The sequence below is a fragment of the Oncorhynchus mykiss genome, chromosome 15, assembly GCF_013265735.2.
Source record: "Oncorhynchus mykiss isolate Arlee chromosome 15, USDA_OmykA_1.1, whole genome shotgun sequence".
Taxonomy (NCBI): Eukaryota; Metazoa; Chordata; class Actinopteri; order Salmoniformes; family Salmonidae; genus Oncorhynchus; species Oncorhynchus mykiss.
Window position 1 is genome coordinate 10,013,817 of NC_048579.1, and position 13,858 is coordinate 10,027,674.

At 40.4% G+C, this 13,858-nt stretch overlaps 1 protein-coding gene across 3 annotated transcripts in view; it reads left to right on the top strand.

The window, feature by feature from the left end:
• Positions 1–13,858, top strand: part of LOC110489566 (semaphorin-5A) — a 282,353-nt gene that overhangs the window by 142,718 nt on the left and 125,777 nt on the right. For all 3 annotated transcript variants that reach the window (XR_005036038.1, XM_036943684.1, XM_036943683.1), the window contains exon 9: positions 788–923. Coding sequence is in view for 2 of the 3 variants with exons in the window: in XM_036943684.1 (XP_036799579.1) it covers positions 788–923 (136 nt within the window). In the remaining variant the exon portion in view is untranslated. The remainder of the gene's footprint in view (positions 1–787; positions 924–13,858) is intronic.

Sequence of the window (13,858 nt, forward strand, 5' to 3'; positions counted from 1 at the left end):
GTTTCTAATCCAACCTCAGGTACCCTAATATGTAAATAATCTATAAAATGTAAGACGGAATATACTGTGTTCAGTACCGGAGAAAAAGAACGAGGAGCGCAAACTCATTCACGCGCCTCAAAAGACTAGAGTCCTTCTGAGGGATATTTTGAAAGAATACGAATACTTCTTCATTTTTCAAAAAACAAAGCATGAAACAATTTCTAAAGACTGTTGACATCTAGTGGAAGCCATAGGAACTGCAATCTGGGTCCTAATTATTAGACTTTCCCATAGAAAAGCATTGAAATTCCAATGACCTCAAAAAAAATAAATTCCTGGATGGATTTGTCCTCGGGGTTTCGCCTGCCAAATCAGTTCTGTCATACTAACAGACATTATTTTATCGGTTTTAGAAATGTTAGAGTTTTCTATACAATACTACCATGTACATGCATATTCTAGCTTCTGGGCCTGAGTAACAGGCAGTTTACTTTGTGCACCTCAGTCATCCAAACCTCCGAATACTGCCCCCTAGCCTTAAAACGTTAAGAAGGAAATACATTTCCCAAGTTAACTTTTAAGAAAGCACACCTGTTAATTGAAATGCATTTCAGCTGACTATCTCATTAAGCTGGATGATTCCATATGTGTTATTTCATATTGTTGATTTCTTCACTATTATTCTACAATGTAGAAAATAGTAAAAAATAAAGCAAAACCCTGGAATGAGTAGGTGTGTCCAAACTTTTGACTGGTACTGTATACATATTGATATGCATCTCTCTCCCTCTCCTCCCCCCTACAGGAATAGCATAGCAGCGTCTGCGGTGTGTGCCTTCAACCTCAGTGCCATCACCCGTGTGTTCGGTGGCCCCTTCAAGTACCAGGAGAACTCTCGCTCCGCCTGGCTACCTTACCCCAACCCTAACCCTGACTTCCAGGTAAATATACACCTACTACAACCCTAACCCTGACTTTTAGGTAAATTTACACCTACCCCAACCCTAAACTTGACTTTCAGGTAGATATTTACCTACCCCAACCCTAACCTTGACTTTCAGGTAGAAATATACCTGCCCCAACCCTAACCTTGAATTTCAGGTAGGTATTTACCTACCCCAACCCTAACCTTGACATTCAGGTAGATATAAACCTACCCCAACCCTAACCTTGACTTTCAGGTAGATATAAACCTACCCCAACCCTAACCTTGACTTTCAGGTAGATATAAACCTACCCCAACCCTAACCTTGACTTTCAGGTAGATATATACCTGCCCCAACCCTAACCTTGACTTTCAGGTAGATATAAACCTACCCCAACCCTAACCTTGACATTCAGGTAAGGAACTCCAAAATGGCCGTCAAACTGAGCTCACAGGGAAATCTCCTGTCCCAATATGGGCCTGTTATGAGCATTTCTGGGTATTCACTATGAGCATTGGTGGGATTTCATTTTAAGTGATGGAGGGTATGCATTAATATGTTTGTGCATCCGTACGTTCGTCTGTGTTTGTGCCCCAGAGTCCACATACAGTTTGCTCTATTTAATACATATTAATACAGGTCGCTCAATCACCTTACAAACCTGTAAAATTATGACCCACCACGTTATGAAACTCAATGACAGGAAATGTAAAACATCACAATGACAGCGTTAAAATGACCAACCTGCTGTTCCATGGAGTGTTGCTGCTCCTTATAAACTATGACAGTTCTCTTCATGGAACAGGTAGAAGTTGCCCTTACCACCATACCCAAATAGTAGATGTAGCTCAGGACCTGAGGCAAGGATATGCATATTCTGGATAACATTTGAAAGGAAATACTTTGAAGTTTGTAGAAATGTGAAGTGAATGTAGGAGAATATAACACATTAGATCTGGTAAAAGATTATACAAAGAAAAAAACATTTTTTTTTTGTACTATCGTCTTTGAAATGCAAGAGAAAGGCCATACTGTATTATTCCAGCCCAGGTGCAATTTAGATTTTGGCCACTAGATGGCAGCTGTGTATAGCATACTATACCATACAATACTATACAATACTATACCATACTATATCATACATACCATACTACACTATACCATGCCAAACTATACCATACTATACTATACCATACTGTGCAGTACTCTACTATACCATTCTATACTAGACCATATCATGCTATACCACACCATACCATGCCATATCCTACTTTATCATACCATACTATACCATACGATACTATACATACCATGCTATACTACACCATACTGTACAGTACTATGCCATACTATACCATACCATACTATATCATACTATACCAGACCATACCATGCCATGCCATATCTTGCTATGTCATACCATACTATACCATACTATACTATACCATATCATACTATACTAGACCATATCATGCTATACCATATCATACTATACAGTACTATACCATATCCTACTATACTATACTATACTATACAGTACTATACCATATACTATACTATACCATACCGTACTCTACCATACCATACTATACCGTACTATACCATGTCATGCTATACCATACCATACCGTATCATACCATACCATATCATGCCATACTATATATATTTTTTATACAGTGCCTTGCGAAAGTATTCGGCCCCCTTGAACTTTGCGACCTTTTTCCACATTTCAGGCTTCAAACATAAAGATATAAAACTGCATTTTTTTGTGAAGAATCAACAACATGTGGGACACAATCATGAAGTGGAACGACATTTATTGGATATTTCAAACTTTTTTAACAAATCAAAAACTGAAAAAATTGGGCGTGCAAAATTATTCAGCCCCCTTAAGTTAATACTTTGTAGCGCCACCTTTTGCTGCGATTACAGCTGTAAGTCGCTTGGGGTATGTCTCTATCAGTTTTGCACATCGAGAGACTGACATTTTTTCCCATTCCTCCTTGCAAAACAGCTCTGACCAGTAGACTACCTGCCACCCCACTATACTATACTATACTACACTATACTATACTACAATATACTATACTATCCTAGACTATACTATACTATGCTATACTGCACTATAATATACTATGCTATGCTATACTATACAATACTATACTATACTGCATTATACTATGCTATACTGTACTATACACTACTATACTATACTACATTATACTATACTACACAGTACAGTAAGTACCTATTTCCACTCACCCTACTACTATTTAACTGTGCTGTCCGTTGGTTAGTATCAGCCTGCCTGCTTGCACCTCCTGCTGATAAGAGAGACAGATGAGTGTCACTCACACACAAACACACACACACACACACACAAACCAACACACACTTCTGGACAAATGACAGTTCTGCCCCTCACCTTGACTTCACAGGGGACACATCAAGGCAGTTTCACAGACTGATGCTTTACTTTTTTGCGTGAACACCTTTTTATTTTTTTATTTTTTAATTATTTTTTTGAAGGCGGGGGGGGGGTTTACAGGTGCAAAAATTTTTTATAAAAGTAATGCATACAAAAATAATCCTAACCCATTCTCCCTCAGTCCCCATCCGCCCGCCCACATCCTCCCTCCTGACGAAAAAAAGTTATTGTGCTGACGTTTCTTCCAGAGACAGTTTGGAACTCAGTGGTGAGTGTTGCAACCGAGGACAGACGATTTTTACTCGCTACGCGCTTCAGCACTCGGCGTTCCGTTCTGTGAGCTTGTGTGGCCTACCACTTCGTGGCTGAGCCGTTGTTGCTCCTAGATGTTTTCGACTTATAGCAGCGCTTGCAGTTGACCGGGGCAGATCTCAGAAATTTGACTAACTGACTGGTCGGAAAGGTGGCGTTCTATGACGGTGCCACGTTGAAAGTCACTGACATCTTCAGTGAGGCCTTTCTACTGCCAATGTTTGTCTATGGAGATTGCATGGCTGTGTGCTAGATTTTATACACATGTCCACAATGGGTCTGGCTGACATAGATTAATCCAAAAATTTGAAGGGATGTCCACATACTTGTATGTATATATATATATATATATACTGTATTATAGAGATCAGTCCTTTCGGGTGTCCAGATAATTTATTTATGAACCCTATCATTGGATGGTTCAGTAGATGAGTTCCCCAAGGGACTCCAGAGGCCAGCATAGCTGACCTAAGTTGTAAATATAGAAAAAAAAGTTATTTGGTAATGTGTCTGTATCTTACAGAACTTGGAATATTCTCAAACCAGTACTGTCCATTATATCGGCAAGGGTGCAGATTCCACATTTGGTGCATTGGGGGGATGCAAAAGCCACCCTCCAGATCTCAAGGCGTTATTGTGAAATATTGGAGTGTGGGCATGCCATTTTGATTCACATTTACATTGTTTTTCAATTTTGTGCCAAATAGAGATTGTATGAGCAATAATAGCACTAAAGTGTAGTTTGCATTGCTTAAGGGATATATCAGTGAAGACCACCTCTTCCAGGACACCAATGGTTTTATCTAAGGAAGGAAATATATCTACACCCAAATATTTAAAATGGAGAATTGTTGGGATTCCATAAGTAGAGATGGAGTCCCCCATCGAGGACTTGAGAGGCAGTAGAGCTCATTTGGTTGGATGAATTTTATAACTTGAGGTTAAGCTGAATTGATGTATGATCTTCAATGCGTTAGGGATCGATTGAGATACATTGTCTAGATATACTGTAGTAAAATGTAATCTGCGATAAAAATGAGATAACGTGATTTGAGAGAAATTGGTGTTATTTCTTTCGACTGATGAATTGGCTGGGCCAGGGGTTCCATGGATAATTAGAATAGCAAAGGCGAAGTTGGATCGCCTTGTCTGCTGCTTCTAGTGATTCTGAACGGAGCAGAGCAGATATTACCTGTTATAATTATGACTGAGGGATTGGCATATAGCATTTTAATCATATGAATGAAATTGAAGCCATTTACCATGTGTTCCAAGACAGACCAGAGATATGACCATTCTTGTCTATCAAAATATTTTTCTGAATCGAGAGATAATACAGCCCTGTTGTCTCTGATGAAGCATTTAAGATATGTGGACTGTATCCCAATCGACAATGATGCAGCATTTCGAGGCAGGATGTCAAAATTGGCATGTCTCAAGCCCAAGGTACCTTAAAATCGTGCCTCCTAACGCGCCTTCATTTGGGCGGTTTTGAAGGCAGCATCCAATGTATCCTTCCCCGGAGAGGCTATCCAGAAGAATAAGCAATAACTGTGAGTATAACATTAATTTGTTAAACAAATTATGTTCAAATGTTCAACATACCTGTATAACTTTCATATGATTTTTAAATGTTGAATAACTGTTGTTTATCAGCATGTTGCCAAGTCGGACGCGATAGCTAGCTAACGTTAGAAAGCCGATCTCGTCGTACTTATCAGCTGTTTAGAGATGAACTAATGAGCAAACTAGGCCTAATCGTAGATTTAGCCATGTATAAATTGTGAAGTTTTTAAACTTGCAAGCAAGCTGAACTTGCTAGCTTGTGTTTCTCCGCATTGCATTGCCTTGGCGTGAGAAAACAGTGATGCCTAATTCGTTTGTAGGTAAAACATGTTTAAAATGTTAACATCTGATGAACATTTTTGGAAAAAATTTTTATTTTACCTTTATTTAACCAGGCAAGTCAGTTAAGAACAAATTCTTATTTTCAATGACGGCCTGGGAACAGTGGGTTCAGGGGCAGAACGACAGATTTGTACCTTGTCAGCTCGGGGGTTTGAACTCACAACCTTCCGGTTACTAGTTCAACGCTCTAACCACTAGGCTACCCTGCCACCCCGTGCAGCAAGCTGTGTTCTGTTCTAGGCTTGCCAGCCAGCCAAGTTATTTGTGCATTCTGTTGATGTCTGTTTAGCTAATGTTAGCTAACTTTTTCTTGTCACTTTCCCTTCCCCTATTGTGTTGTACGATTGGGTTTGGTGGTACTAGTTAAAATTAGTGGCTGTTATTCTACTCTTACTGTTAAGCCTAAAAATATGCAAAACTGTTAACAAAACGATCGCACATTATTAAAGGTAGTTGTGGCTTCGACAACATGAACCAGTACTGAAATTCGAGCAGTGAGGTTACTGACTCCCCCATCGTCTCTGCTTGTTCCAGGTTGTAGGACATCTCACCCCGACACCCTGCAGATGTATTGAACTTGTTGGGTACCTCCCAGCCCACAGGATAACCATATCTCAGGATTTTATTAAGGAGTGTGCAACATCTTAATGAATGTTAAATATAAATAGATTCAACCATGTTATTGTTTATGATGCAGATATGTCAGGACATTGTCATTTATTAGGCTCATTCTAAAATACAGATTTTTTTAAATACATTTATTTTTTTTATCCCAGCGGATTGCACTGTGTGCAGGTCTTCAATTTAGACCACATTTAGTTAAATGAAGCGTTAGTGAAGGGCTGGAACAAAAACCTGTAAACTCCTGTCCTATGTTTAAAAAAACATGTAGCTGTCATGACTGCATTTGCCCTCATGTACTTAACAAGCTTATGAATGCTAGAGGTTCATCTCTGTGTTATGTCCCTCACTTGGGAATTAACTATTTTTTTACAATGGACTGTGTGTTAAGGGCTCATGTACAGATACAGGAAAACAAATAAAAAATGTAACATTTATTAAAAAATGACATGTGTTGAAGTCTCCCCCGTGTTTCTGGTTTTGAGGCTTGGGCATCTATCTGGTAACAGCAGTTCATTGGTTCATTAGCCCCAATCCCCTACACGGAGAGAGAAAGTAATCAATAATATTACATTGCTCTATTTATTTGATTGAATATACAGTAAATTCCTGTTTGATATGCATTTATATACAGTACCAGTCAAAAGTTTGGACACACCTACTCAATCCAGGGATTTTCTTAATTTTGACTATTTTCTACCTTGTAGAATAATAGTGAAGACATCAAACCTATGAAATAACACATATGGAATCACGTAGTAACCAAAAAAGTGTTAAACAAACCACCCCTTGCCTTCATGACAGCTTTGCACACTCTTGACATTCTCTCAACCAGCTTCATGAGTTAGTCACCTGGAATGCATTTCAATTAACAGGTGTTAATTGTTAATTTGTGGAAATCCTTTCCTTCTTAATGCATTTGAGGCAATCAGTTGTGTTGTGACAAGGTATGGTTGGTATACAGAAGATATCCCTATTTGGTAAAAGACCAAGTCCATATTATGGCAAGAACGGCTCAAATAAGCAAAGAGAAATGACAGTCCATCATTACTTTAAGACATGAAGGTCAGTCAATTCGGAAAATTCCAAGAACTTTGAACGTTTCTTCAAGTGCAGTCGCAAAAAAAACATCAGCAGTTGTGATGAAACTGGCTCTGATGAGGACCGCCACAGGAAGAGAAGACCCTGAGTTACTTCTGCAGCAGAGGATAAGTTCATTAGTTACCAGCCTCAGAAATTGTAGACCAAATAAATGTTTCACAGAGTTCAAGTAACAGACACATCTCAACATAAACTATTCAGAGGAGACTACGTAAATCAGGCCTTCATGGCCGAATTGCTGCAAAGAAACCACTACTAAAGGACACCAATAAGAAGAAAAGAATTGGTTGGGCCAAGAAACACAAGCAATGGACATTAGACCGGTGTAAATCAATCTTTGGTCTGATGAGTCCAAATGTGAGATTTTTTTTGAGACTTTGTCATATCTTCAAACAATCATATTTATTTAATATCGATTAATTATTGCAATAATGAAACCGTCGACACCACACCACGAGTGCTTAAAATCATACATAGTATACAGGGTCTTCATGTAGAAAACCTTAAAATGCTTAGTCATGGCTGGCTCCACCCCTCCCATGCAGATTAGGGCAGCATAAATCACCCTGGGTTCATCCTGTCGTTTATCTGTACGGGGGGGGGGGTGTTATTTTACTCCTCCAGGCTAAGTTTCCCAGATGGAAGGATGAGAACAAACAATGAGATGTTTGTTCTATTCCTTCAGGCTCTCTCTATCTCGAGTCACACACACACCACATCTTATCTATGAATGCAGGCTCAGTCAGACAGGAGACATATGTTATGTGTCACATGCACCAATAATCATAGAACCGAATGTGGCTGTAAAGTTTCTTATCACCAAGCCATCACTTAATCAGTTGCCAGCCCATGCTTCAAAAGACTGCACTCAGTTAACTCAGAAAGTGAGAGAGAGAGTTCTAAGAACCTTACTCTATTTCATTAAACAACAATGTGGTGCATAAACATAACATCATCTTGTAATTCTGCTACCACAGAGGTTCCCACTGTGAAACATGGAGGAGGAGGTGTGATGGTGTGTGGTGCTATGCTGGTGGCCATGTCAGTGATTTATTTAGAATTCAAGGCTCACTTTACCAGCATGGCTACCACAGCATTCTGCAGCGATTCGCCATCCCATCTGGTTTGCACTTAGTGGAACTATCATTTGTTTTTCAACAGGACAGTGACCCAACACACCTCCAGGCTTTGTAAGGGCTATTTGATCAAGAAGGAGAGTGATGGAATGCTGCATCAGATGACCTGGCCTCCACAATCACCGACCTCAACCCAATTGAGATGGTTTGGGATGAGTTGGACCGCAGAGCGAAAGAAAACCAGCCCACAAGTGCTCAGCATATGTGGGAAGTTCTTCAAGACTGTTAGAAAAGCCTTCCAGGTGAAGCTGGTTGAGAGAGTGTGCAAAGCTGTCATCAAGGCAACATTATGGTGGTTACTGCAAGATTCCATATGTGTTATTTCACACTTTTTATGTCTTCACTATTATTCTAAAATGCAGAAAATAGTAAAAATTTAAGAAAAACCCTTGAATGAGTAGGTGTGTCCAAACTTTTGACTGGTAATGTAATTATATCGGATATGTTATTCTTTATCACATGTCAGTATTTGTTTTGCATCCAATGCATTTAGCTTACATTAAGATGAGGTAGCCTAGGCCTTATCTAGTCAAGTCAAATTTTGTTAGTCACATGCGCCAAATACAACCTTACAGTGAAATGCTTACTTTCAAGCCCCTAACCGACAGTGCAGTTTAAAAAAGATATGAATAAGAATAAGAGATAAAATGTATGGCATTATGGTGTTGAACGCTGAGCTGTCGTCAATGAACAGCATTCTCACATAGGTGTTCCTTTTGTCCAGGTGGGAAAGGGCAGTGTGGAGTGCAATAGAGATTGCTTCATCTGTGGATCTGTATGCAAATTGGAGTTGGTCTAGGGTTTCTGGGATAATGGTGTTGATGTGAGCCATTACACTGATGTTCAGTTGTGTATTCGTTGATAACTAATATTGAAAGGTGATACTCCCTGTTCACTCATTACTGCACTGCCAGGCACGACTTCAACACCATCTCCCTCAACGTGATCAAGACTAAGGCGATGATTGTGGACTACAGGAAAAAGAGGACCGAGCACGCCACCATTCTCATGGACCTGTCCACATCACCAACAAACTGACATGGTCCAAGCACACCAAGACAATCGTGAAGAGGGCACGACAAAACCTATTCCCCTCAGGAGACTGAAAAGATTTGGCATGGCTCCTCATATCCTCAAAAGGTTCTACAGCTGCAACATCGAGAGCATCCTGACTGGTTGTATCATTGCCTGGTATGGCACCTGCTCGGCCTCCGACCACAATGCACTACAGAGGGTAGTGCATACGGCCCAGTACAGTACATCACTTGGGCCAAGCTTCCTGCCATCCAGGACCTCTATACCAGATGGTGTCAGAGGAAGGCCCTAAGAATTGTCAAATACTCCAGCCATCCTAGTCATAGACTGTTCTCTCTGCTACCGCACGGCAAGCGGTACCGGAGCGCCAAGTCTAAGTTCAAGAGACTTCTAAACAGCTTCTACCCCCAAGCCATAAGACTCCTGAATATCTAATCAAATGGCTACCCAGACTATTTGCATTGCCCCCCACCTACTCTCTGTTATCATCTATGCATAGTCACTTTAATAACTACATACTCCCTCAACTACCTCGACTAACCTGTGCCCCCACACATTGTCTCTGAACCTTAACACCCTTCATATAGTCTCCACATTGACTCTGTACCAGTACCCCCTGTATATAGCCTCCACGTTTACTCTGCACTGGTACCCCCTGTATATAGTCTCCACATTGACTCTGTACCGTAACACCCTGTATATAGTCTCCACATTGACTCTGTACCGTAACACCCTGTATATAGTCTCCACATTGACTCTGTACCGTAACACCCTGTATATAGTGTCCACATTGACTCTGTACCGTAACAGCCTGTATATAGTCTCCACATTGACTCTGTACCGTAACACCCTGTATATAGTGTCCACATTGACTCTGTACCGTAACACCCTGTATATAGTCTCCACATTGACTCTGTACCGTAACACCCTGTATATAGTCTCCACATTGACTCTGTACCGTAACACCCTGTATATAGTCTCCACATTGACTCTGTACCGTAACACCCTGTATATAGTGTCCACATTGACTCTGTACCGTAACACCCTGTATATAGTCTCCACATTGACTCTGTACCGTAACACCCTGTATATAGTCTCCACATTGACTCTGTACCGTAACACCCTGTATATAGTCTTCACATTGACTCTGTACCGGTACCCCCTGTGTATAGTCTCCACGTTGACTCTGTACCGTAACACCCTGTATATAGCCTCCACATTGACTCTGTACCGTAACACCCTGCATATAGCCTCCACATTGACTCTGTACCGTAACACCCTGTATATAGCCTCCACATTGACTCTGTACCGTAACACCCTGCATATAGCCTCCACATTGACTCTGTACCGTAACACCATGTATATAGTCTCGCTATTGTTATTTTACTGCTGCTCTTTAACTACTTTACTACTTTCGTATTTTTTCATCTGCATTGTTGGTTAAGGGCTTGCAAGTAAGCATTTCACTATAAGGTCTACTACACCTGTTGTATTCAGCGCCTGTGACTAATACAATTTGATTTGATTTTGATTTCACAATATGCACGGGTGTGATAGTTGTGTGAATTAATCATTAAAGAAAAACATTAGCAGCTCTAATGCTGCTAATCTCACAGTGAACACCGCTATTAATCTTTCTTAAACATACTGTGAAAGAAAAAAAAAAGGATCTCCCCAAAAATCGTATAGTGTACGTATAGTGCATGCGAAAGCACGACTGTCCTCAACAATGGAGCAGCCGACCGAGCATTATATGAGAGGAGGAACTATACCATAGGATAATTATTCTGGGCGGTGTCAACTTCATTCATGGACAGGCACTGAGGACAACGATTATTTTACTTGTTAACTTGTTATCCATGTCAGATATTTCCATTTTGGATAGTTATTCACTGAATTGCTAGCACTAGTTGCTCACACTGCCACGGTGTCTACAATGTAAACAAACGGCTCTCGGCTCAGTGGAATGTGAATGCGTTGTCCCCTGTGGCTGAATCCCAATTGGCAGTTACAGTGCCTTGCGAAAGTATTCGGCCCCCTTGAACTTTGCGACCTTTTGCCACATTTCAGGCTTCAAACATAAAGATATAAAACTGTATTTTTTTGTGAAGAATCAACAACAAGTGGGACACAATCATGAAGTGGAACGACATTTATTGGATATTTCAAACTTTTTTAACAAATCAAAAACTGAAAGATTGGGCGTGCAAAATTATTCAGCCCCTTTACTTTCAGTGCAGCAAACTCTCTCCAGAAGTTCAGTGAGGATCTCTGAATGATCCAATGTTGACCTAAATGACTAATGATGATAAATACAATCCACCTGTGTGTAATCAAGTCTCCGTATAAATGCACCTGCACTGTGATAGTCTCAGAGGTCCGTTAAAAGCGCAGAGAGCATCATGAAGAACAAGGAACACACCAGGCAGGTCCGAGATACTGTTGTGAAGAAGTTTAAAGCCGGATTTGGATACAAAAAGATTTCCCAAGCTTTAAACATCCCAAGGAGCACTGTGCAAACGATAATATTGAAATGGAAGGAGTATCAGACCACTGCAAATCTACCAAGAACTGGCCGTCCCTCTAAACTTTCAGCTCATACAAGGAGAAGATTGATCAGAGATGCAGCCAAGAGGCCCACGATCACTCTGGATGAACTGCAGAGATCTACAGCTGAGGTGGGAGACTCTGTCCATAGGACAACAATCAGTCGTATATTGCACAAATCTGGCCTTTATGGAAGAGTGGCAAGAAGAAAGCCATTTCTTAAAGATATCCATAAAAAGTGTTGTTTAAAGTTTGCCACAAGCCACCTGGGAGACACACCAAACATGTGGAAGAAGGTGCTCTGGTCAGATGAAACCAAAATTGAACTTTTTGGCAACAATGCAAAACGTTATGTTTGGCGTAAAAGCAACACAGCTGAACACACCATCCCCACTGTCAAACATGGTGGTGGCAGCATCATGGTTTGGGCCTGCTTTTCTTCAGCAGGGACAGGGAAGATGGTTAAAATTGATGGGAAGATGGATGGAGCCAAATACAGGACCATTCTGGAAGAAAACCTGATGGAGTCTGCAAAAGACCTGAGACTGGGACGGAGATTTGTCTTCCAACAAGACAATGATCCAAAACATACAGCAAAATCTACAATGGAATGGTTCAAAAATAAACATATCCAGGTGTTAGAATGGCCAAGTCAAAGTCCAGACCTGAATCCAATCGAGAATCTGTGGAAAGACCTGAAAACTGCTGTTCACAAATGCTCTCCATCCAACCTCACTGAGCTCGAGCTGTTTTGCAAGGAGGAATTGGAAAAAAATTCAGTCTCTCGATGTGCAAAACTGATAGAGACATACCCCAAGCGACTTACAGCTGTAATCACAGTAAAAGGTGGCGCTACAAAGTATTAACTTAAGGGGGCTGAATAATTTTGCACGCCCAATTTTTCAGTTTCTGATTTGTTAAAAAAGTTTGAAATATCCAATAAATGTCGTTCCACTTCATGATTGTGTCCCACTTGTTGTTGATTCTTCACAAAAAAATAAAGTTTTATATCTTTATGTTTGAAGCCTGAAATGTGGCAAAAGGTCGCAAAGTTCAAGGGGGCCGAATACTTTCCCAAGGCACTGTACCTACTGGAGATGTGCTAACTTCTAAGGTAGGTGCCTTTGGTGCCAGGAAGGCAGTAGCCTTTGGATTGGGACACAGCCGTAATAGTCGACGGAGGATAAACGCTTTTTAACAATCCCGCTTTGGTCCATCAATTTTGCTAAGTAAGTCTCAAGACAGGACGACAACATCAAAACAAAAAAAAACAGATTAATATCTGTGTTTATTAAAGATAGGGGGTAGTGAGAACACTGTGTGGAATCTTTACCTGTTTTTATACATAAAAGCCAAATTAGTGCTGTATTCACATCTCTCCCAGATGAACCTTTGTGAACGTCTGTATTAGTCATTTCATGCAATAGTGGACCTAACAGATTCCAAAATGTTCAATAGACCTCAGGAGGAATATCGTCCCATCCAGGCAATTTGCCTTTATTCTATCCAATGCCCTTTTGAGTTCATTAAAGAGAGATTTGTGCTCCCAGCGAGGTGGCTTTTTCTCTCTTAATTATCTTAAGAAAGGACTTAGTCTGGCTTGGTGTGGAATTACAAAGAAGTGTACAACTCTTTAAAGAAGTGGGAGAAACCTGGATTGAATTTGGGTTCTGATAGTAATTCCCCTGTTTCAGATTCAATAGTTGCTGTGTCAGCTAATTGATCATTACTTTGTAGCACGTTGGCCAGCGAACGACTGGGACGATCACCATGAAAGTAATGGTTGAATCTAACTCAATGGATGGTAAATTCTGCTCTCCGTCTTATCAATAAATTAAGTTCTGTCTTGACTTTAGAAAGAG